The sequence below is a fragment of the Geotrypetes seraphini genome, chromosome 3 (genome assembly GCF_902459505.1).
Source record: "Geotrypetes seraphini chromosome 3, aGeoSer1.1, whole genome shotgun sequence".
Lineage (NCBI taxonomy): Eukaryota > Metazoa > Chordata > Amphibia > Gymnophiona > Dermophiidae > Geotrypetes > Geotrypetes seraphini.
The window spans coordinates 282,943,135-282,969,072 of NC_047086.1; the positions used below are offsets into that span (position 1 = coordinate 282,943,135).

Below are 25,938 nucleotides of genomic sequence, written 5' to 3' on the forward strand. Positions count from 1 at the left end.
TTATTGCCTGCAATTGGAGAACATTCTGCCAAATTTCCTATCAAGAGCATCAAAGTTAAATTCTAAGCATCAGGAATTGCTTATCAAGGAACTCTCTTCCCTTCTGCAGGTCAATGTAGTCAAGCCTGTTCCAATAGAGAAGAGGGAATGGATTTTATTCCATATACTTCCTATTCACAAAAAATATGGAGGGTTTTGTCTCATACTAAACATAAGGGCCCTAAATAAATATCTCAGGATAGTTTCTTTTTTTTATTTTATTTCTTTATTAATTTTCAATTTAAATCAAGCTAAGCACTTGTACAGAAAGCAATAGTCATAATAACAAAATAATCATGAAGTAATTTAACATCCAATAAGAAAACATTATTTAACTATTTAAGCTCAAGTCCTCCTAAAGGATCCAAGATTTTAAATTAGCGAAAAATTAAAATTATAGAAATTATTTTGCAAGATGTTCAAAGCAGAAGCGCTGAAAAATGAGGTTACTTAATTATATTAGGGTTCAAGATGATTCTCCATCCAGACGAGACGTAGCTACAAAAGTTGTCAATTGAGATGGTTCAAAGAATACATATTTAACAGAACGGTAACACACTATACATTTACATGGATGTCTCAAATAAAAAGTTGCCCCCAGAGAAGTAACCCCAGGTTTCAAAAGAAGAAATTCACGGCGACGCTTCTGTGTCTCCCTTGTAAGATCAGGAAATATCTGTACTTTACAACCAAGAAAAATTTTTTTGTCTATTTTTAAAGTAAAGTCTTAATAACCATGTTTTATCTAGCGGAAGCGCCACAGTTAGAATCAAAGTTGCTGGTGATGCCAAGTCTTTATCAGATGTCTCCAATAATTCTGAAACATTTAAAGTTTGTTGGCCCAATTCTTTTTGTTGATTTACATAAACTTTCATAGGCAGATAATAGACACGTGAAAATGGTGGTAACATTTCTTCTGATACTTCTAAAATTTCCATCAAGTATCTCTTAAGCATTTCTCTTGGATTTACCATTTCTAATTTAGGAAAGTTAATTAGCCTTAAGTTATTACTACGAGAATTATTCTCAAGCATTTCAACTTTCCTTCTCAAGTTGGTATTGTCTTTAATTAAAGTCTCTTGAAGTTGTTTTGATGTAATTATTTCCTTTTCAATTTTCTGAATGGTTTTATCTGAGTCAGACAGTTCTTTTCTTAAATCTTTAAGTTCTTTTGTATGTTCTGTAATTTTTCCTTCCAAATATTGAAATTTAGGCGTAGTAAGCTTTACAAAACCAGCAATTAGGTCCCATAATGAATCTAAGGTTACAACTTCAGGTTTTACCAAAGAAATTGAAGCTGGTAAAATAGTAGAGTGCTCACCATTCTGTAGAGAATCTTCAGGGCCTGTCTCTTGGATTTCACCCCCTTGTAAAGCTGGATTCTCTTCAGATATATTTGTTAGGGCTCCTTGAGCATGAGCCCCAACCTCCAAACCTTCTCCCAGATTTACACTTGCCTCTGAGGGAGAGAACACCTCCAACTCCGGGGTTTCCCCACCCCTGGGAGAACTGGTAACCTGAGAGTGTGGGGGCGGCTCCCTTACATCGGGGCTTCCATGCCCTGGAGGAACAGCTACGGGTTTGCCTCCCTGTGTCCTCAGCGGGCCGCCTTCCGACGCTCGAGAAACCTCCTGGACTCGCCTCAAGAGCCGCTCGATATTGCCCAGAGAGGGAACCTAGGGACGCCGCGAGACAGCAGCAGCGCTTCATCCTCTTCTCTTGGGCATAATTGTAAGTAATCAAAAACCCTTTCCAGAGTTCAGTTGTGAAGAAATTCTTGATTTGTGAGCAAGCCCGACGCAAGCAGCTCAGCGCGTCTGACTTGAAGCAGCCATCTTGGATCTCAGGATAGTTTCTTTAGGCTCCCTCATTCCAATTCTACAATAAGGAAATTGGTTATTTTCTCTAAGGGTGTTTATAGCCATACACCCAGACTACAGAAGGTTTCTGAGATTTGTTGTATGAAAACCTCACTACCATTACTATGTATTTATTGCCTTTTGGCCTAGGATCAGCACCAATAATATTTCTGGTGCAATGTGTCTAGTGGTTGGCGTCTAAAGCCTTGATTTCCAGATGGATCAAAATAGCCATTTCTTCTAACTGCATATATGGGCTGTGGTAAACAACCACCGAACACATTGAAAACACACTCCAATAGAAGAGTTGCTGCCTCATGGGTGGAGACTAGGACTGTCTCTCCCAAGGAGATTTGTAGAGCGGCTACATGGTCTACATTTCATACCTTCACCAAGTTCTATAGGGTGGATGTAGCAACTGGGAAGGACGCTGCTTTTGGGGCCTCCATCTTAAAGGCAGGCACAGTGGGCCCATCCTAAACTCTAGGGACTGTTTTGGTACGTCCCTAGCATTCAGGACTACTAGACACATTGTACTAGAAAGAAAGTTTAGGTTCTTACCTTGGTAATCTTCTTTCTTGTAGATGTGTCTAGTTGTCCTGAAGCCCTGTTATGTGAATGGGCTTTACCTGCTTTTGATCTTAGGATCAATCTGAATTTGAAGAATTTCTGTCCCTCAGAGGATCTGAAAAAAAAACCCCCAAAAGATGATTATATAAGTATTTCCTCATGACCGTTCACTCTGGTTTAAGGCTCTGCTTGTCAGCAAGGCATCCGAGTACCTACGAGCTCTATACATAGTTGGTGCTAGTTGTGCAAGTTTGGATGTTATAATGTTTTTTTTCTATGATTGGTTCAGAGCAGAACAAAATTATAGTGTCGGGGAACTTTCCCTGTTTTCTTCCTTCCTGTTTTGTCTTTTATTACAGTGCTACTTGATTGCTTTCGTACAAACTGAAAGGACAGGAGCATCTCCCTGGTCAAATGTTTAGGATGTGGCTCCCACAGTTCAAGTAACTTCCACAGCATGTCTCAATTTGAGGCAAGCTCACTTGCCTCTGTCTACCCAGTAGATATAGCCCACAGGGAGTCTTCATGATGCCATATCCATCACAAATCTCTCCAGGGCTCTCCCAATTTCCTCAGATTCAAAGAAGTCCCTACTCCAGAAATAAATGACTTTTGAGAAAACTTTATAACGGACTGATACCTGACTTGTACAGTATAACTGCTGATCAGGACCACTGACACAGCAATGCTGTGCTCTCTAGAAAGTGGTCATGTCATACACAAACCTGTACTAATTAATATATTTCTCCACAGAAAGTTGCTGCCTCATCATTCTCTCCCCATTCATGTTTAAATGTTTAAGGAAATACTTTTAAAACCAATAGGAGGAAATCTTTTCTCATTCAGAGAATAGTTAAGCTCTGTAATGCATTGCCAGAGGATGTGGTAAGAGTGGTTAATGTAGCTGGTTTTAAAAAAATTTGGACAAGTTCCCGGAAGAAAAGTCCATAGTCTGCTATTGAGTCAGACATGGAGGAAGCCACTGCTTGCCCTGGATTTTGTATCATGGAATGTTGCTACTATTTGGGTTTTTGCCAGGTACTTGTGACCTGAATTGACCACTGTGAAGACAGTGGCCAATTCAGGTCACAAGTACCTGGCAAAACTGTGAAGATAGGATACTGGGATAGATGGATCATTGGTCTGACCCAGTAAGGCTATTCTTATGATGTTAGGAATTCTGTGACTTCTGGTTAGCCAGCTTCAAGAGAGGTCATTTGCAGCTGCATTGCTACCAAAAATGCACATCCATCTCTTATGCACACCTGCTGCAACAACATATATAGAAGCATTGGATGTCTGTTGAAAAAAGTTGAGTAAGAAATGACCCATTTTGTTTCTTTCCGACAGAAGTACACAATAAGCATGGACTTTGTCAGGAAATTTGAGCGTCAATGCGGTTCCCAGGCTAGTGTGAGAAGATTAAGAGCACATCCAGCTTACCAAGAGTTCAACAATAAGTGGAACTTGCCTGTTTACTTCCAGATAAGGTTGGTGTTTTTTTATTTCAGTAGAGCTCAGTCAGTGGTACAGTGCCTACCTTGATGTCATTTCCCCATTTACTCTCTCTAATTTATGTAATTTTCCTCTAACAGTAATTGTGTGCTGCAAGGAGAAACAAACAAAACAGTGTGAACTTCAAAACAAAGCAATTGTTGTTAATTACTTCTATAAAATGCCAGGAAGAATCCCTGCAACAAAGCTGAATGCTGGAAGCTTTGTCCTGATATCCTAATATAATTGTGCTGGCTAGATCCAAACACTGTTACTGTAAATTATTTTATAATAGGACCTCTAGGGTATATTTTGTAGCAGGATATCAGCAGACAGTGAATGATGAAAATGTTTGATTAGTCTTCTCCTTCATAACTGCCTAATCAATAGGATGATTATATTACTCCATGTCCAGAAAAACAGGAAAGATTTTACTCCACTACATTTGGAAATGCAGCTTGTCTTTTCTTAGGATCCTTTTTACTAAGCTGTGTTGGTGCTACTATTTGGGGTCCTGCCAGGTACTTGTGAGCTGGATTGGCCCCTGTGGAAACAAGATGCTGGGCTGGAAGGACTATTGGTCTAACCCAGTGGTTAGCAGACCGCAGCTCGCGAGCCACATGCGGCTCTTTAGCCACTTGAGTGCAGCTCTGCCAGTAGCCAAAATTTTCCTGCACAGAAGAGCCCCGACACAGCAGCTGTTCTTACAGGCTGCCCCGAAGTTTTCCCTCTGCCGCAACTTCCTGTTTCTGACAGGGCAGATCGCTGCAGAGGAAAAGCTTCGGGGCAGCCGCCAGCAATTTGTGAGAATGGCTCCATCAGAGCTGGATTAAAGGATAGGGCCCAAAATAGTCAGGGGGCCCGCCAGTGCGGTGCTTTAGGGCAGTTTGGGCATCTCCCTCACCCTCGCTGGATTCGCAGCAGTCATTGCCTGCCCCCCCCCCAGCGTCATTGTGCCAGGCCCTTCCCCAGCGTCATCAACCCGGGCCCTCCCCATCGACCTTCCCACCACAAGAAGACCAACAAACCTTGCTCCAGCACTCGTCGGCAGCCGAAGTACTTTAAACAGGTTACTTCGCAGTTCGCAGCCTTCTGCTGGTGGTTCCTTCTGCAGGGTCACTGATGGCTGCGAACTGCAAAGCAGCCTGTTTAGAGTGCTGCGGCTGCTGACGAGTGGTGGAGAAAGGTTTGTCAGTCGTCTTGCAGTGGGTCGGCGGGGTTCACATGGGAGGGAGAGCTAAATGTTCCTTTTCAGAGGGGCCCTGGCTACAGGGAGAGAAGTGGTCTGCCCTGGGTGCTCCAAGCCCTGGCATCTTTAACTTCTTCGGGCAGCAACAGTGTTTACAATTAGCTGCTGTTGCCGGCTTCAGGCCTTCCTCTCTGCTGAGTCCTGCCTACTTCCTGTTTCCATGAAGGCAGGACCTAACAGAAAAGAAGGCCCGAAGCTGGCAACAGCAGCAAATTGTGAATGCTGCTGCTGCCTGAAGAAGTTCATGACGTGAGGCCTTGGAGCACCCGCTTAGGGGCTGCACTGCCATCCGGTGACGGGGTGACAGAAGGAGGAAAAGGAGCAGAGGGGGAGAGAATTGCTGCACTCAACTGGAGGGAAAGAAAGGAATGAAAGGAATTGCTAGGGCTTGGAGGGGAGGGAGGGAGGGTGGAAGAGATGCCAGGGCATGGAGAGAAAAGATGTCAGGGCATGGAGGGAAGAGAGGGAGGAAGAGATGCCAGGTCATGGAGGGAAGAAAGGGAGGGAGGAAAAGATGCCAGGGCATGGAGGGAAGAGATGCCAGGGCATGGAGGGAAGAAAGGGAGGGAGGAAGAGATGCCAGGGCATGGGGGAAGAGAGGGAGGGAGATATGCCAAGACATGGAGGGAAAGAGAAAGGTATGCCAGACCAAGGGAAAAGGAAGGTGGAGATGTCAGAGCATGGATGGGGAGGGAGAGATGAAAGGAAAGGAGAGAGATGCCAGGAAATCAGGGAAGGGAAGGAGACAGATGCTAGACCGTGGGGTGGGAAGGAAAGGAGAAGAGAGAGATGCCGGAGCATAGGGGAGGGGGTGGTGACAGAGAAAAATGGAGAGGTGGCAGAGGTGGCGTTCAGATTCCAAAGCAGAGTTCGGATTCTGGGGCAAAATTTGCTTGAATTTTTAGTTCGGATTCCAAGTTGTTCGTGTTCTGGGGCGTTCGGATTCCGAGGTTTTCTTATGTTCTTTGTGTTAGGTGCTAATATGTGCCAAACATAGCAAAAAAATAAAGAACCACTGAATGTGCTATAGCATCATGCAGCAATTTGAGATTGTGTATGCACTAACTACATACTGACCACAGTATGTACTGATAACAGGGGGAAAGCCGAGAGTCGATCTGACCTCGACACATCGGACCACAGTATCGAGCAAGGACACTGAAACAGGAAAGGAAGATAGTGGACTAGAGGCAAAATGGACACTTTATGGACATAAACCCAAGGATACAGTACAGGGACCCGAGAGGCAAGTAGAGCTAAAGAGCAAGACATGGAGGACACAGCCGGAACCAGAGGACTATCAAAGATCAAAGAAGCGGGCGGAGGAAGGGATAGACACACCACAGGAGGTAGCCCGTGAGGAGACCAGCAGGAGCATCAAATCAAGAGTAGACCCAAAAGAAAAGGTAACTAACTGGGACTTAAATTGCCTATATACAAACGCTAGGAGCCTAGGGACTAAAATGGGGGAGCTAGAAGTTATAGCCAGAAATAAGGACCTAGACATAATAGGAATCACAGAGACATGGTGGTCAGAGGACAACAAATGGGATGTGGCCCTGCCAGGGTATAAACTCTACAGGAGGGACAGGGCACACAAGAAGGGGGGAGGAATAGCACTGTATATAAAGGACTACATTCCTTCATCCAGATCAGAAACAACAATAAGGGCAGACAGGCTGGAGTCACTATGGGTTAAGCTAACAGGAGGGGAAGGAGCTGACATCAAATTGGGACTTTACTATCGCCCACCAGGACAGCCAGAAGCAAACGACCTGGACCTGGAGGCCGAACTGAGGCAGATGTGCAAAAGTGGAAGGGTGGTGGTTATGGGGGATTTCAACTATCCGGGAATAGATTGGGACACTGGGCACTCAAATTGCACGAGAGAAACTAAATTCATAGAGGTGATAAGAGACTGTTTCATGGAGCAGCTGGTCACAGAACCAACACGAGGGGATGCCACTCTAGACCTAATCCTCAACGGGCTAGAAGGACCCGCAAAGGAAGTGGTGGTACTAGCACCGTTAGGGAACAGCGATCACAACATGATCCAGTACAAATTAAACATGGGAACATCAAAGGTGAAAAGAACCACAACGACAGCACTCAACTTCAGAAAAGGAAACTACAATGACATGAGGAAAATGGTAGGAAAAAAGCTCAGCTACAGCTCAGGGAAGATGAAAACCGTAAAGGAAACCTGGACACTGCTTAAAGGCACAGTGCTCGAGGCGCAGGACCTGTGCGTCCCAAGGTTCAGGAAAGGGTGCAAAAAAAATCGAACTAGAAACCCAGCATGGATAACAACTGCAGTTAATAAGGCGATAAGCAACAAGAAATCATCCTTCAAGAAATGGAAAAAAGAACCAACAAAGGAGAACCAGGAAGAGCACAAAAGGCACCAGAAAGAATGTCATCGAGAGGTCAGGAAAGCAAAGAGAGAATATGAGGAAAGACTGGCAGGAGAAGCAAGAAACTTCAAACCCTTCTTCAAGTATGTCAAAGGGAAACAACCAGCCAGAGAGGAAGTGGGACCACTGGACGACGGAGACAGGAAAGGAGCGATAAAGGAGGAAAAAGAGATAGCTGACAGGTTAAACAAATTCTTCTCGTCAGTCTTCACCAGAGAGGACACATCCAATATCCCAGAACCCGAGGTGATTATAAACGGGGAACACGACGAAAAACTGGTACAACTAGAGGTAAGCAAAGAGGAGGTCCTCAGACAGATAGATAGACTGAAGAGCGACAAATCACCAGGCCCGGACGGCATCCACCCAAGGGTACTAAAAGAACTGAAAAACGAAATAGCAGAGACAATCCGCCAAATATGTAACCTCTCCCTAAAAACTGGAGAGATCCCAGAAGACTGGAAAATAGCAAATGTCACGCCCATCTTTAAGAAGGGATCAAGGGGTGACCCGGGAAACTACAGGCCTGTGAGCTTGACCTCGGTTCCGGGAAAGATGATGGAAGCAATGATAAAGGACACAATCTGCGAACACATAGAAAAAAATGGACAACTGAAGGCGAGCCAGCATGGCTTCTGCAAGGGAAGGTCATGCCTCACAAACTTGCTTTACTTCTTCGAGGGAATAAACAACCAGATAGATAAGGGGGAATCCATAGACATCATTTACCTTGACTTCCAAAAAGCCTTCGACAAGGTACCTCACGAACGGCTATTAAAAAAGCTGTGGAACCACGGGGTGCAAGGAGATATCTACCGATGGATCAAACACTGGTTGGCAGGCAGGAAACAGAGGGTTGGAATAAAGGGCCAATATTCAGACTGGCAATGGGTCACGAGCGGAGTTCCACAGGGGTCGGTGCTGGGACCTCTATTGTTTAATATATTTATTGATGATCTGGAGACCGGGACAAAATGTGAGGTTATCAAATTTGCTGATGACACCAAACTCTGCAGCAGGGTTAGGAACACAGAAGACTGTGAAAACCTGCAAAGGGACCTAACGAGACTGGTAGACTGGGCAAATAAGTGGCAAATGAGTTTTAACGTAGAGAAATGCAAAGTCATGCATGTAGGGAAAAAGAACCCAATGTTCAGCTACAAAATGGGGGGAACACGGCTAGGGGTGAGTAACCTTGAAAGGGATCTGGGAGTTATGGTTGACACATCACTGAAACCATCGGCACAGTGTGCGACAGCCTCAAAGAAAGCAAATAGAATGCTGGGCATCATCAAAAAAGGTATCACAACCAGGACAAAGGAAGTCATCATGCCGCTGTATCGCGCAATGGTGCGCCCGCACCTGGAGTACTGTGTTCAATACTGGTCGCCGTACCTCAAAAAGGATATGGCGGTACTCGAGGGAGTGCAGAGGAGGGCGACTAAACTGATAAAAGGTATGGAAAATTTCTCATACGCTGACAGGTTAAAAAAGCTGGGGCTGTTCTCCCTGGAGAAGAGGAGACTTAGAGGGGACATGATAGAAACTTTCAAAATCCTAAAGGGCATAGAGAAAGTGAATAAGAACAGATTCTTCAAACTGTGGGGAGCCACAAGCACTAGGGGTCACTCGGAGAAATTGAAAGGGGACAGGTTTAGAACAAATGCTAGGAAGTTCTTTTTCACCCAGAGGGTGGTGGACACATGGAACAAGCTTCCAGAGGAGGTGATAAGCCAGAACTCTGTACAGGGGTTCAAGAAAGGTTTGGATAGGTTCCTGGAGGATAAGGGGATAGAGGGGTACAGATAGAACTTGAGGTAGGTTATTGAATTGGTCAGTAACCACTTCGCAGGTCGCGGACCTGATGGGCCGCCGCGGGAGCGGACCGCTGGGCAGGATGGACCTCTGGTCTGACCCAGTGGAGGCAACTTCTTATGTTCTTATGTTCTTACCCCATTTACAAGATGGCGAGCCAGCTGGCTGGATGTACCGAGGGGGAGGGTGTTCGGCAGGAGGGCCTAGGCCTCCGTCCAGCCATGTGATGTTCAATGGGAGGGGTTCCAGCAGGAGGGGCTGGGCATCCATCTTGAGGGTTGTCTTCACAGGGGGGGGTGGGGGATGAGTTGCTGCTAAACTTATCGCAGCAGGAGATCCCTTGCCGTGATAAGCTCAGCAGCCATGTCTGCTTACATTTTAGAAAACAAATCAAACATACAGGTTCCACATACAACTGTATAGAATAAACAAGAGGAAAAGACCTCAGAAGCCTGCACCATATAGAATATAAAATTCACTTAATGGTTTATGAGCAGGACAGGTTCTCTATCATTGGTCTGATTACCGATTGACAAAATTTAAACTGGTGTATTTAACACTCCGACAATCATTACTACAATCGGTAATAAAGTGCACTTATCTCAATCTATATATGTGAAACCTGTATGTTTGATTTGTTTTCTACATTTTACAGGTTCCTTTCCATTTTTTGTTAAACATAGAAATAGACGGCAGATAAGGGCCACGGCCCATCTAGTCTGCCCACCCTAATGTCCCTCCCCTACCTTTGCCCTGTGAATAGATCCCATGTGCCGATCTGTCTGCCCACCCTAATGTCCCTCCCCTACCTTTGCCCTGTGAATAGATCCCATTTGGCCTTAAAATCAGGCACGCTGCTGGCCTCAATCACCTGTAGTGGAAGACTATTCCAGCGATCAACCACTCTTTCAGTGAAAAAGAATTTCCTGGTGTCACCTCGTAGTTTCCTGCCCCTGAGTTTCGACGGATGCCCTCTTGTTGTCGTGGGACCCTTGAAAAAGAAGATATCTTCCTCCGCCTCGATGCGGCCCGTAAGATACTTGAACGTCTCGATCATGTCTCCCCTCTCTCTGCGCTCCTCGAGCGAGTATAGCTGTAATTTGTCAAGCCGTTCTTCGTATTTTGCTGGCCTACATTGTATGTGTCTACCGCCTGCCTAGGGAGGTGCTTACGGCTGCCTAGACCCGCCTAGCCTTAGGTGAGCTTAGGCGGGCTTACGTGTCTCCCTAGGCTCCCGGAGGCGCCTACAATGTAGGCAGCCTGCCTCAGGAGGTTTTTTTGGGGGTTGTTTGTTTTTTTTTAAACATGTGTCCCGATTGGCTGGTTAGGCAGCAGTTGGCCGCCTACAATTGGGACGCCGTTTATAGAATCCGGGCCAATTTGTTCAAACATAGGTAGAGTGGTGGAGACCAACTTCAACAAGGAGAAGGGTGGAGACACAGATGTACACAAAAAGGAAAACTAGACAATCAATACACTCTATTAAACAAATTAATAAACAAAATGCACCATGGAGAGGTGGCCTACTTAACACAAGATCCATGACCAAAAAGGGAATTCTGATTGCGGACTTAATTGAAGAACACAAATTAGATTTTTTTTAAAATTGATTATGGAATCCTGCCTTTCAGATAGTGGGGTTGTTATGAGTGAAGCATGTCTATCGGACTGTAATATACAAATCATAGAAACATAGAATATGACAGCAGAAAAGGGCTGTAGCCCATCAAGTCTGCCCACACTAATGACCCACCCCCAGACTTCATCCGGCTAGAGATCCCACATACATATCCCATTTCTTTTTAAAATCGAGCACGCTGCTGGCATTAATCACCTGCAATGGAAGTTCATTCCAATGATCGACCACCCTTTCGGTGAAGAAATACTTCCTTATGTCGCCATGAAACTGCCCGCCTTTGATTTTCAGCGGATGACCTCTTGTGGTCGAAGGTCCTTTAAGAAAGAAGATATCGTCTTCCACCTCGATGCGGCCCATGATATATTTAAAAGTCTCAATCATGTCCCCCCTCTCTCTACGTTCCTCGAGCGAGTACAGCTGCAGTTTATTCAGTGTTTCCTCATATGGGAGGTTCTTGAATCCCGAGACCATCCTGGTGGTCATTCGCTGAACCGACTCGATTCTCCGCACATCTTTTTGATAATGTAGTCTCCAGAATTGAACACAATACTCAAGATGAGGTCTCACCATGGATCTGTACAGGGGCATTATGACTTCGGGCCTCCAGCTGACAAAACCTCTACGGATGCATCCCACCATTTGTCTAGCCTTGGATGCAGCTTTCTCCACCTGCTTGGCAGTTTTCATGTCTTCACTAATGATTACTCCCAAATCACGTTCTGCCCTAGTCCTAGCTAAGGTCTCACCATTTAGAGTGTAAGTTTCTGCTGCCAAGGTGCATGACCTTACATTTTTTAGCATTGAAGCCTAGCTGCCAAGTCAAGGACCAATGTTCCAATAAGAGCCTGGGATTCCGGCAAATGAAAGCAATTCTACCAATAGGAGCAGACTGCTTACTTTTCAGTGTAGGAAATTGAAATACAATGGGTATAATGCTGTTATATGTAATTCCCAACCTAAACACAGGAGGTTGGCATAACATCATGAACCTCATTGCTAAAGTTAGCCTAAACTGAGTTGGGTCTGCAGTGATTTTAATTTACATATAGATGATCCAACATGCCAAAAAGCTCAACAGACATTGCAACAAATGGAAGGCCTAGGTCTACACCAAACAGCAAAGCATATAACACATATTAAAGGACATACTTTTGATGTACTGTTTGGCAGGGAGGAAGATTTAGGAACTGTAACCCCTACATCTATGAAAGTGCTATGGACAGACCATGACTTAATAAACTTTAGAATTAGACAACCAGAAGGTAGGACACAGTTAAAAACGTCCGGATTAAGACAAAAATAGGGAGAGGATTCATTGATAGCTCCAAGTTCAAAAACAGAATGGAAACACACCTCAGCGAAGTAAAACTAGCAATCACAGACTTCACAGAACGGGTGAGACTCTGGGATGAGGCACTGGACAATAGTCTAGAGAAGATTGCTTCATTAAAATTGCTGAAGTCTAACAAGAGAAAAGATGGTTTCATCCCATCAGAGGAAGTCATGAGTCTAAAAAGAGAGAAAAGGAAACTTTGAAAGAAAAAAGAGAAAATCAGACGAGGATGAGGAAGTTAGGAAAACCTGTATTTTAGAGTCAACAAAATTTATATCAAAAAGATAAGAGAGGAAAAGAGAGAATTCCTTTCCAAAAAGATTATTGAAACAGGGAATTCCACAAAATCACTATACCAAGTAGTATATGGGTTACTGGGGAAAAACCAAAAAGAAACTACCATCAAATGCAACCTAACTAGTAAAGATTTCAACAATTTTTTCACAGAGAAAATCCAGTCAGACAATGGCATTATTAACAATGTATCAACAGACATACATATGAGGGAAACATGAGACTCAATGGAAGAATTCAAACCAATCACAGAGAACTAAGTAAAGAAACTTTTGAGAAGAGTAAAACCTGGCTCACTATCCCTTGACCCATGCCCAGTATACCTAATAAGAGATCGTGAGGGCCTGGGACTAACCTACTTCACAGAAATTTTAAACAAATCATTACCACTTAAATGAAAACTTGCGGTCATCAAATCTGCTTTAAAAAATAAAGGAAAAGTCCTAGAGGATCTTTCCAACTATATAGGCCAGTAGCTAACCAGCCATGGATAGCTGAACTTAAAGACAAAATGGCCTGTCAACAAATATCAGACTTTATAGAAAACACATCAAAGCTAGACCAGGCCTAATCAGGGTTCAGAAGACACCTGAGTTCAGAGACGGTGTAAGTAGCAGTACAGAACTCGGTCCTTAAACACTTTGCTAAAGAAGAAGATGCTTTATTAGAGCTCCTAGACCTCTCAGCATCCTATGACGTAATCCAACATGAACGGCTAAGATCAAGATGCATTGAATTGGTTAAATAAAAAAAAAAAAAAGATGCATTGAATTGGGCCTTAAAGGAAAAGTCTTAACATGGATAGAGGCTTTCTTTCCAAAAGACTAACAAGAGTTGAATGGCAGGGTGGCACGAACAACTGGAAAGAAATAGACATAGGGAGTACCACAGGGATCAGCTATGTCTCCAATGCTATTCAACATATTTCTCCAACCATTGGGAAAATTCATCAGAGAACTGAGTTGGAAATGTTACATCTACAAGGATGATGTCCAATTAATCATCTCACTAAAGAAATGGGATGTGAAGACTAAACTGAGGATTAAGATGGTCCTGGAGATCTTCAGTTGGTTCCATACAAATGGATAAACCAACAAGCCAACAAGGATAAAACTGAACTACTTCTAATTAACAGATGGGGAGGGAACTGCCCAAGATATTAAGTAACACGGAATGGAAATACCATAAAATCATCCATGGAGAGTGTGCGAAACCTAGGGGTATGGTTGAACCCAAACTTAGACATGTCAATACAAAGTCAACGCATTGTGAAAAATGCTTATAGCAAACTCTACTGGGTCAGAGGACTGAAACCATATCTAAACTTTCAAGCAATGCCAGTGTAATAATATCCCTGGTACTCTCTATTTTGGACTACTACAATGTAATCCTGCTAGGTGTTCTAAGTACAGGATCAAACAGATAGTATAGAATGCAGCAGCAAGATTTCTGCTGGGAAAATCGAAACATACAAGTGCTACTCTGATTCTGAAAGAATTAAACTGGCTCCCTATTGAAAGAGTGAAATTCAAGATCATGTTGTTGACATACAAAATCATTCATCTTTCAGAATCGCATAACTTAGCAACTAGACTACACAAACTTACTACAACATGCACACTTTGCTCGAGTCAAGAATACTTGTTGGAAATACCATCTTTCAAAGACATCAAATACAAAAGTGTTGGGAAAAGAATGTTCTCAGTGGTGGCTCCAATGTGGTGGAACTCCCTACCAAAGGAATTAAAACTTGAAAAAGATACCAAAACTTCAAGAAAGTAATGAAGACCTTCCTTTTCTCAGTCTACTTTAATTAATATAAGATCATCCGGGGGGGGGGGGAATAATTAATATGGTGGAATTAGCTCACTACTTCACAGTTTATACATGTTAGGATGAAGCAGGATATACAAAAGAAATTGAAATTATGATACATTTAAATGGCAACTATAAGTTTAAGTATGTATGAGGTGTGACAATTAAGTTCATGAACTCATCCTAGAAAAAGTGCTACATAGCTCATTGCTGAATATTACTATAGTCACATTCGAAGTACACCCCTTGGGAAGCTATGCACCAATGCCAGTACCTAGTCCATCCTTCAAAGCAATTTTGGAACTCTTTTTCTGGAGTGCCCATCAGAGCTGTCATCGTATTACTCTTGATGTCCTGAATGTCATCAAAATGTTTTCCTTTCAATATTTCCTTTATCTTTGGATAAAGAAAAAAGTAATTGGGGGCCAGATCAGGTGAGCAGGGAGAATGTTCCAATACAGTTATTTGTTTACTGGCTAAGAACTCACTCACAGACAGTGCTGTGTGAGCTGGTGCATTGTCATGATGCAAGAGCCACGAGGGACTATTTTTGCACATACCTTTCTCATGCCAAAATTTTCAGTTAAGATTTTTCTGTTTACTTGGTCTGCTATGTTTCTCACAGTCAGCCGATGATTTTGACACATAATTCTACAAATCTTTGCAATGTTTTCGTCAGCTCTGCTCGTTATTGGCCTCCCTGACCTCTCTTCATCAGTGACGCTTTCTCTCCCCTAAGAAAAACATTTAATTCATTTGTACACTGCCGTTTTTTTCATGGTATTATCCCCATAAACTTGGATTAACATGTCCTTGATTTCACTTCCACTCTTGCCAAGTTTAACAAGAAATCTAATATTTGTTCGTTTCTTTAATTCAAGCTCCAACATTCTCGCGATGGCACACAAAAACATGCAACAACAATAATGAACACCACTCAGCAAGACACTGCCACACATTGACATGAGCACAGTTGTGAGATACTGATATACCTAATGGAACGGTACAGTTTAGGGGGGTGAAGAACCCTATGTTCATGACAGAAGAGTGGGACTTGGATGTGATTGTATGTGATGATCTTAAAGTGGCCAAAAAGGTTGAAAAGGTGACGGCGAAAGCTAGAAGGATGCTAGGTTGCTAGGGAGAGGTATGGCTAAAAGGAAAAAGGAGGTATTGATGCCCCTGTATAAGACTTTAGTGAGAACTCATTTAGAATATTGTGTACAATTCTGGAGGCCGCATCTTCAAAAAAATATAAAAAGGATGGAGAGTCGGTCCAGAGGAAGGCTACTAAAATGGTGTGTGGTCTTCATCATATGGCATATAGGGACAGACTTAAAGATCTCAATCTGTATACTTTGGAGAAAAGGCAGAAGAGGGGAGATATGATAAGAGATGTTTAAATACCTACATAATGTAAATGCACATGAGTCAAGTATCTTTCATTTGAAAGGAAACTCTGCAATGAGAGGGCATAGGATGAAGTTAAGAGGTGATAGGCTCTGGAGTAATCTAAGGAGATACTATTTTATAGAAAGGGTGGTAGATGCATGGAACAGTCTCCCGGAAGAGGTGGTGGAGACAGAGACTGTGTCTGAATTCAAGAGGGCCTGAGATAGGCATGTGGGATCTCTCAGAGGGAGAAAGAGATAATGGTTACTGCGGATGGGCAGACTAAATGGGCCATTTGGCCTTTATCTGCCATCATGTTTCTATGTTATGAAACCTTACCAAGCTGTTTGTATAGTTCTGCCAATATAAATGTACGTTGGCAAGTTCATGAACTTAATTGTCAGACCTTGTATATTTATAGAGGTTAATTATATAAATAGGTAAAATGAAGGGATATAGGGTTATAGTATTCTTTATTGTTAAGTCAATCAGCGGATAGACTAGGTAAATGATTTATACATCTATATGTATGCTGGACATCTCAGAAACAATCTAATTCTGTATTTAACACCATTACTAAGCTATTTTAACATAACTCCAGCAGGGTTGTGTTACTTCTTGACTATAGTTCATATATTGTAGCTCATGTATTGTGCTATCATTACTGAAGTTATCTATATAATAAAACCGTAGGCGGCGCATGCGCAGTCTTATCAGCGTGCTTCCATGATCCGTATGTCCGTGGCCGACAAGACTGCAGCATGCCCCGCGCTTACTACGGCCCCACGCGCAGCTCAGTTCGGCACGGCGGTTTCCCCAGATAGGGGAAGCCGAAAAACTCAATCCCGCCTCATGGTCCTGCCGCCGCTCACTAATTCCCCCCCCCCAATCCTCCTGCAACAGCCGCTACCGCTCCTGTTCAAAGCGGCCTGCTGAGGTTCGCGGCCGCTGTAACGAACCTCGCAGGCCGCTCTCCACATGGTAGCACGTTCCCTCTGACGCAATCGCGTCAGAGGGAACATGCTACCGAGTTGGAGAGCGGCCTGCGAGGTTCGTTACAGCGGCCGCGAACCTCAGCAGGCCGCTTTGAACAGGAGCGGTTGCGGGAGGAGGGGGGGGGAGTTTTAACAGGAGGAGTCGCCGAAAAAAACCTGGAGGATCAGCAGCGTGAGAGGAGCCGCCGCCGGCACTTTTAAAACTTGAAACAAAAACCTTCGGCCGCAGCAGGCCAGCCCATGGGAAGGGAAGGGGGAGGGGCCGAACGGAGCAGGCCAGATCGCATTAAGAGAAAGGAGGGACCGAACGGAGCAGGACAGCTTACGGTGAGAGAAGGGAATTGCTTCACAGGGACCTGGAGGGGAAGGGAAATACCGCTGCTGCTTCTGCAAAGGAAAGAGGGGGGAGAAGGGAGTGGGGGGGGGGAAATGCTGCTTCTACTTCACAGGGACCTGGAGGGGAAGGGAAATACTGCTGCTGCTTCTGCAAAGGAAAGTGGGGGGGGGGGAGGAGAAACAGAAAGAAATACAGACAGACAAAGGAGGCCAGGGAGAGAGACAGACAGAAATAAAGACACAGGGGACCAGAGAGACAGACAGACAGACAAAGAGTGCCAGGAAGAGAGAGAGAAAAATAGCAGGAGGGAGAGAGACAGAAAGAAAGGAAGAAAGAGACAGGAGCAGGGAGAGAGACATAAAGAAAGAAAGACAGACAGCCATATATTCTAGCACCCGTTAATGTAACGGGCTTAAACACTAGTTGTTCATATTTCCATCAAAGCTGCTCATGGTAAACCACTCTAAATTGACTTCATAGTCATTAGTGGTATAGAAGTTTTAGATAAACAATAACTTCAAAAGCATGATTTTGAGGGATATTTGTATACAAAGCTGTAATATCTTGTGTAGCCAAATGTGCATGTGTCAAAATTTATCACTCATTTAGTGTGATATACAACTAATACGCTTCTTAAACCGTTCATACAATACCCCAGCTTTAGAACAAACTTTCCTAAGTATAAATATTAACTAGGAGGTTGAAATATTATAAAGAGGCTACCAGCTCAGTACATAGAACCTCTTATAACTTATGTTATTTCAGGTCCTTATCCTGGATTGATAACACGCCATATAATCATGTACATCAAACCCCCATCCCACCCTTAATTATTAGTTTTATTTGTATCTAACCAGGATAAAAAGTTGTTGTTTTTTTGGAACATCATTTTTATTCAAGAGACCACAACAGAAACAGGCAAAGGTCCAATAATGCAAAACAAAATTGCAAAGACATGCAGGCAATACAGAGGCAGAACATGCCGCAACAGAAGAACAAGATAAACCACTAAACACATGACAATCCAATTAAAAACAGCCCGCCTCTTATGTAAGCCTCAAGAATTTTTGAAAAAAAAAACCAGACCCAACCCACCCCAAGGATGTCCCACAAATATTTTATTTCATTTCATTTTCATGCTTAAAGGCAATAACAGGTTTCAATATGCCAAAATATATATATATGTATATCAATAAAAAGAACAGCAAAACTTATCTAAATGGCCATTTGCCTGTGCCAAAGTTTGTAGGTGTTTCAGTAACTACCCGACGCCCTACTTCGTCCAGAGCATTTCAGCCCAATCAGCCTTCATCTGGGGGTACTACAACTGTTGCTGAACTGCAAAAAATAACCAAACATAAAATATGCCCCTTACTATAATTAATTAACCCGTTATCTCTAACCCACTTCAAAGCCTTCACTGACAGTGAACAAACAGTAACCCCTCCCCCAATTAGATATACATAATATCTTGTACATTCTACCTTGTCCCACATTTCTATCAAATTTTTGGAGACAACTTGCACAAGGGACATTAAAACATATAGCCATAATTAGATTTATATTACTAAAACATACATCACTCATTAAATTGTAACATTATCTCATTGAAAGGTTCTTTACTTGAACTCCTCTCTACCTCGCCTCCCCAATTCTAGATTTGAGACTAACTCTTACCCTCTCTCCCCTTGCATAACACGTCCTGACAAAATGTATCTTTATTGTAAACCACTTGTATCCCATGTACTGTAAAAATGTATCTTTACTGTAAACCGCTTTGAACTTCACGGTATAGCGGTATATAAGAAATAAATTATTATTATTATTATATATGTGAACACCTTTTCACAACCCTTTGTCCCTTTGGCGGCCTCATTTATAAGAAATTCCACTGATTTTATGTTAAAACTAGATCAGTGTGACATTACCAACATGGACAACTTTTTGTTAGTGACCGCTGATATAGAAGCTTGCACAGAAAAAATTGCCGAATCCCAGCTTGCACAGAGAAAATCGCTAATTCCCAGCACTTTCTTCACTGTGTTTTGCCTCTCCTTCAGAAACAGGCCAGGTCTGTAAGGGAAGGTCATGCTTAACGAACCTTCTGTACTTCTTTGAGGGAATAAGCAGTCGGGTAGACAATGGGGAACCCATAGACATCATTTACCTCGATTTTCAAAAGGCTTTCGACAAGGTGCCACATGAAAGGCTGCTTAGGAAGCTGTGGAACCACGGGGTGGGAGGGGATGTGCACAGATGGATCAAGCACTGGTTGTCGGGTAGACTGCAGAGGGTCGGAGTGAAGGGCCAATATTCTGACTGGCGGGGAGTCACGAGCGGTGTGCCACAGGGATCGGTGCTGGGGCCGTTACTCTTCAACATATTTATCAATGACCTGGAAAAGGAGGCAAAGTGCGAGGTTATAAAATTTGCAGACGATACCAAACTGTGCGGTAGAGTTAGGTCCAGGGAGGAGTGTGAGGACCTGCAAAGGGACCTGGACAAGCTGGAAGACTGGGCAAACAAATGGCAAATGCGCTTTAACGTGGAAAAATGCAAGGTCATGCATATAGGAAAAAAGAACCTGTTGTTCAACTACAAATTGGGGGGCGGGGCATTGTTGGGAGACAGCAGACTTGAGAGAGACTTGGGTGTGCTGGTGGATGCATCACTGAAGCCATCTGCACAGTGCGCAGCAGCCTCGAAAAAAGCCAACAGGATGCTGGGCATCATAAAGAGGGGCATAACAACCAGGACGCGGGAAGTCATCATGCCATTGTATCGAGCGATGGTGCGTCCACATCTGGAATACTGCGTTCAGTATTGGTCGCCACACCTCAAGAAGGACATGGCGGTACTTGAGAGAGTCCAAAGGAGAGCAACGAAACTGGTAAAAGGGCTGGAACACTGCCCATACACCGAGAGGTTGGATAGGCTGGGGCTCTTCTCTCTGGAAAAGAGGAGGCTCAGGGGAGATATGATAGAGACCTTCAAGATCATGAGGGGCATAGAGAGGGTGGATAGGGACAGATTCTTCGGACTGAAGGGGACAACAGGTACGAGGGGGCATTCGGAGAAACTGAAGGGAGATAGGTTCAAAACAAATGCAAGGAAGTTTTTTTTTCACCCAAAGGGTCGTGGACACTTGGAATGCGCTACCGGAGGAAGTGATCAGGCAGAGTACAGTACAGGGATTCAAACAGGGATTGGACGGATTCCTGAGGGATAAAGGGATCGTGGGATACTGAGAGAGGTGCTGGGATGTAATACAAGTATAGAAAACTAATCAGGTAATAAGTATGGAAACCCAACCAAGTCGTGAATGTGCAAGACCGGAGGATTAGGACTTCGATGGGAAGATAGGACTTCAATGGGAAACCAAGGTGGCAAGGGGGCCCCTTCTGGTTATTCAGACAGGTCGTGACCTGTTTGGGCCGCCGCGAGAGTGGACTGCTGGGCAGGATGGACCTATGGTCTGACCCGGCGGAGGCACTGCTTATGTTCTTATGTTCTTCTTATGTCTCCCACCATGGCTATAAAGTGCAAGAATTCAGGTGCTACCGAAAGTGCTCCCAAGAGGGGAAAAAAAGTGAAAATCTTACAAGAAAAGGTTGAATTATTGGATATGTTTCAGAGACTAAAGTCATCCTCCTCTGTTGCTCGGCATTATGGCATTAATGAGTCTGCCATTAGGTACATAAAGAAGAATGAAAAAGCAAGCCGTGAAGCAGCAGCTACTCCTACACATTTGAAGACATTACAAGTTGTGTGTGGTTTCACCATATTCATGATGGTTTTTAATAGAAAACCACGAATAACATATGAAAAAGCTATTTGCGGTTTTTCTGTATTAGCGGATCTGTTAATCCCCTATCACCGCGAATACGGAGGGAAAAGTGTATATATGTATGTGTACAGTGTGTATATGTAGATATAGTTATATACCTGTATATATTTTATGAAATGGGTTTATTCATTCTAACAAAGTGTTTTAATTCTGTAGAAAGGATTTCACAAACACTGAAACAAACTTTGCTTTCATTAGGTTTAAAGAGATAGCTGGAAGCTTGGAAGAAGCATTGCCTGAAACTCTTGAAGAAGCACCAGGTATATTTATAAAGTCGATTCATAATGGTTTATGGCTTATTTAATATTTCATATACTATCCTTCCTGTGGGCATCACAAGAGTGGATTACAATAATTTTTGACAACATAGGTAGAAATGACCATTTGGGCAATTTTATAAATTGGCACTGAAATGTATGTATATATGTATCTATTCATTTATTTATCAAGGCTTGTTAAACCACCTGTAGCTAACAGTGTAGGTCAAAGTGGTTTACAATCTAAATGAATACAAAGAAGAAACAAGAACTTTGTTAATAGTAAAGGAAAGCAATATCCATACATTCCAAAGTTCAAGCACACCAAACTAAAACAGTTTTCAGAGCGTGTCATCCACCTTCAACTATTCTGGCCTTTAGAGAATGACATGGGAACTGTTTCCCTTGGCTAGCTTTGGCAAACCTGCAGGAATGGGGAAAGAAATTGGCTGTTTGTCATGGGTACGGGAACAAAGCTTTTCACTGCCTTGCGGAGCGGTAAATGGTCTTGTCCCCACATTAAAGATCTGCTGCGAGTCGCCTCCCTCTGCACCCCTCCTGGCCATCAACCCCCCTCCCACCTTCCTTTCACAGGTCCAACAGTCCTCCTCCCTCGCTCCCTCACTCTTTCGCTTCCGATTGCAGGTCAAAACCGGAAAAAAAACCCAACCCTGCGACTCCCCTGGGTCAGCCCTTTTATGCCTCCCACCCTGGGCCTACCAGCCTCTTAGAAGCTTCGTGGACGAAGAGGCAACATCACAGACACAGACCTTCTCCGGGCCCTTCTTCCAATTGAGTCCCTCCTTCTGATCTAACTTCCTGGGTAATGCTGCATGGGAGGGTGTATGGACACAGAGAGATGGCTAGGCATGGGGGAGAATAAAAATACAGAAGGAAGATGCTGGACAGGGGGGGGGGCATAGGAATATAGAGAAGTGATACTGTACACAGAGGGAGGGGATCATAGAATGGTGAAATAATGAAGGCAGGAAGATGGGCACAGAGGAAATACTAGAAAGGGACTTATAGGAGACATAGAGAAGGGAAATGCTGAACTTGGGGAGCAATACATACACAGAGATAGAAGATGGATGGTGAGCATGGAGAAAGAAGAAATGTCAAATGGTCAGGAGACCTTGGCAAGTGAGTTGAGAAGACAAAAGAAAACAGAGACCAGCACCTGAGACTAACATGATTTGAAGAATAAAATGACTAGACAACAAAAAGGTAGAAAAAAATTGTATTTTCTATTTTATGATTAGAATATATCAGATTTGAAATATGTATCCTGCTAGTGCTTGTGTTAAACATAACTGGGAACCGCAAAGCCCAGGCCATGCTTCTTTAGCTTCCAACTGGCTTAGGGCTCTCTCTGACCAAGGGACAGTTGCTCTAGATGCACTCTCCTAAAAATATTCCTGCCATATGTGACTGTGGTATTCTGTTAGTATGATTTTTCAGTGTAGTATTCTGTAGTAATTTGGCTTATTCAGTTTTCTTGATAGTGGAGGGAATATTTGTGAAGGGGAGGGGAGACAGGGGTTTTGTTCCTTGCTCTATTATTTGTGTTTATAAAATGACAATTGTACAGCTCTTATCCTGGATTCCTACTGAATGTAGTCATGGAATCTCAATTGAAGCAATATTTTATGCTTCCAATTTTGTGCTTCCAGATTTCTTCCCAAGCCTCATTCTCTCACTGGAGAAACAGCTCTTTATACTTTATTCTGTAAATGAGCCGTGGCTTTTCTCTTTCAATGGGTAAGCCACATCCAACATCTCAATGGCTCTTTCAATGGGTAAGCCACATCCAACATCTCAATGGTTTCTCTTCTTTGTTACCTAGTTTTTTGTTTGTTCTGTAACCAAAAGAACTTGTTCTATATGGTGGGCACCCTGTATTGCCTTCTACTGGGCTCAGGCTGAGCTGCAGCTCGAGGGTCGTGTAACAGCACAAGGTCCCAGCAGTGGCAGCTTTAGTTGTTTCTACTATCCACTCCTATAGATGAAACCTGTAAAACAGCTATTTGGTCTTCAGGTCACATGTTAACGTCTTACTACTGTCTGGAATCCTTTCCAGATGGGATGGTCACTTCGACCAAGCAGTATTCCAATTTTATTCTCTTAATGGCCAACACTCCCACCATCCCTTTGTTGTAAGCATGTGAGAATCTGCTGCCTGCTTGTCCTGGGATATTCTCACAACCCACCCACCTCCCCTGGTTGGCTTCTTAGCTTGCTTATGGAACTGAAGTACTGCGAGCCTACGTCAGGCGGGAAGGCACTCACACATGCATGGTGCGGGCAGTCACAAAGTTTATTAAAACTTAAAGTGACAGTACACTTTTAATACTATCCGTACCGGGGTTCCCTCAAGTGAGAATATCTGCCTGCTGTCCCTGGATAACACCCGTTACGATAGGTAACTGCTTTCTCACTCATAAAGGTATAACGTTATTTAAAGTTGGCACCTATCTCATAATAGTTTCTTGGGTCCCAACACGGACCATGTTTCACAGGCTGTTTCAGGGAACCCGACTCCGAAATTCAAAATAATTTATAACACCTTCGGTTTCTTAAGCATTTGTCACAAATTTCCACCGCAAAGCTTCTCTTCACTTGAAACTTCAAAAAAAACTTTGAAAGTAAACCAGATCTCAAAAGCAATAATCAGTGATTGGATGGTGAGACCTAGTACGTGGGGGTGTTCACCCAACTGGTCTTTGAGTCTCTGAGCGTACTTTTTTTTATTTATTTCTTGTGGAGAAAGGGGTGGACCAATTGACTACAACAGAATTTGACCTTACAGGTTTTCTAGAAGACTCTCAGGATGTAATTCAAACTAGGTCCACCCTTTTGATGGTTTGCTCCAATTAAACAGATAAGGCTTTAATTATGAAAACTTATTTCATAGCTGAATTCTATGGAGCAAAAATTCTTATATTTCCAGATGTGGCCAAAGCAACACAACTTAGATGGAAAGAGGGGCATAATCAAAAGATACGTATAAGTCCATTTTGGGCCTAAGATGCTAGTCGCCCAAAGTCAGACATGGGAAAAGGTTTCATTTTCGAAAAATATGTCCATCATATTTTTTTTTCCGAAAATTGTCTAACTGTACTGTACGTCCAGCTGTCTGATCGTTCAGACCGCTAAGTCGTCCATCTTTATACCCCATTTTCGTCCAAAAATTCATCCAAGTCAAAAACGCCTAGAAAAAGACTTTTTGGATGTGGGCAGGGTCAGCAAAGTGATGGACTGGACACCCAAACATTGCACCAGAGTAGTGGGGTACCTTACAGGGCACTGCTGTGAACTTCACAAAAAGAGTGCCACATACACATCTCACCACAACAACTTTATAGGTCATGGTGAGCTCCCCAAACAGTCCCCAGAACCCACTAGACCCACCTATCTACCACCCCAATAGCCCTTCTAGCTGCAGGTGTCACTTATATGGTAGTACATAAAGGTTTTCGGGCGGTGCACATGTTTCACCATGCATGCAGTGGTTAGAGTGGCTTATGGGCCTGGGTCCTCCTCTCCATGGTTCACTAGCCCACCCCCAGACCACTTAAGCTACCTCTGTGCAGCTGTACTAGGCTTTCCTGTGCCAGGTGCTGATGTTCTGGAGGCAGATATGTAAAGTTATTATTACGATTTAAATTGCTGGGGGGGGGAGGGGGCAGGTGCTGATGTTCTGGAGGCAGATATGTAAAGTTGTTATTATGATTTATATGGCGGGGAGGGGGGGTCAGTGATCGCTGGGAGAGTGTGTAGGGGTCTGTACTTTGTCCTTACAGTGGTTATCTGGTCACTTTGGATACCTTCTTGTGACTTAGACCTGGTTTTAGATGGCCTAAGTTACAACATCCAAGTTCCGTCTAGGCAGTGTTGTAAAACTAAGTCTAGGACGTCCCATGTCCCGCCCAAATCCCGCCCTCACCACTCCTCCTAAAACGCTCCTCTTAGCTCGGCATATTGCAGCACTATGAAGGCCTAAGTCATTTTTAGATACGTCTAAAACCTGGTTTGATTATCGGCACTTGGACAACTTGTCTCACTGATCGTCTAAGTGCTGATTTACACCGTTTTTTAGACGTATTTCCGTTTCGATTATGAGCCCCAAAGCCTTTTTGACTTTGGGTGCCACACATTTTTTTAAATTTCCTTGTAAATGTTTATTGAAATTTCAGGATAAAGATTTTGGGGCTTTTTTTCCCCGATGATTTCCTTTGGTAAGACTATAATGTATTTGATATTTTCTCTCTGAACATGGTCTTGATGGAATATTAAGAAATTGTGAAGTTTCCAAGTTTATTTACCCTCTCTTCTATGAAACTGCACTAGCAGTTTCTAGCATGGGGAGCCACGCTGAATGGCCCGCGCTGCTTCCGACGCTCATAGAGTTCCTATGTGTCGGGAGCAGCACAGGCCATTCAGCACGGCTCTCTGCACTAGAAACTGCTAGTGCAGTTTTGTAGAAGAGGGGGGTTAATCTTTGATATACTGTTTATCAAAAACATACCTAAACGGTTTACAATTATCAAAATATTGTTAAGATAAAACAAAAAAGTAAAAGTAAAAAG

At 43.4% G+C, this 25,938-nt stretch overlaps 1 protein-coding gene across 2 annotated transcripts in view; it reads left to right on the top strand.

Annotated features, from left to right (window-relative positions):
- Positions 1-25,938, top strand: part of COG2 (component of oligomeric golgi complex 2) — a 158,012-nt gene that overhangs the window by 92,827 nt on the left and 39,247 nt on the right. For both annotated transcript variants that reach the window (XM_033938563.1, XM_033938562.1), the window contains exons 10-11: positions 3,819-3,958; positions 21,291-21,352. In XM_033938563.1, the coding sequence (XP_033794454.1) occupies positions 3,819-3,958; positions 21,291-21,352 (202 nt within the window). The remainder of the gene's footprint in view (positions 1-3,818; positions 3,959-21,290; positions 21,353-25,938) is intronic.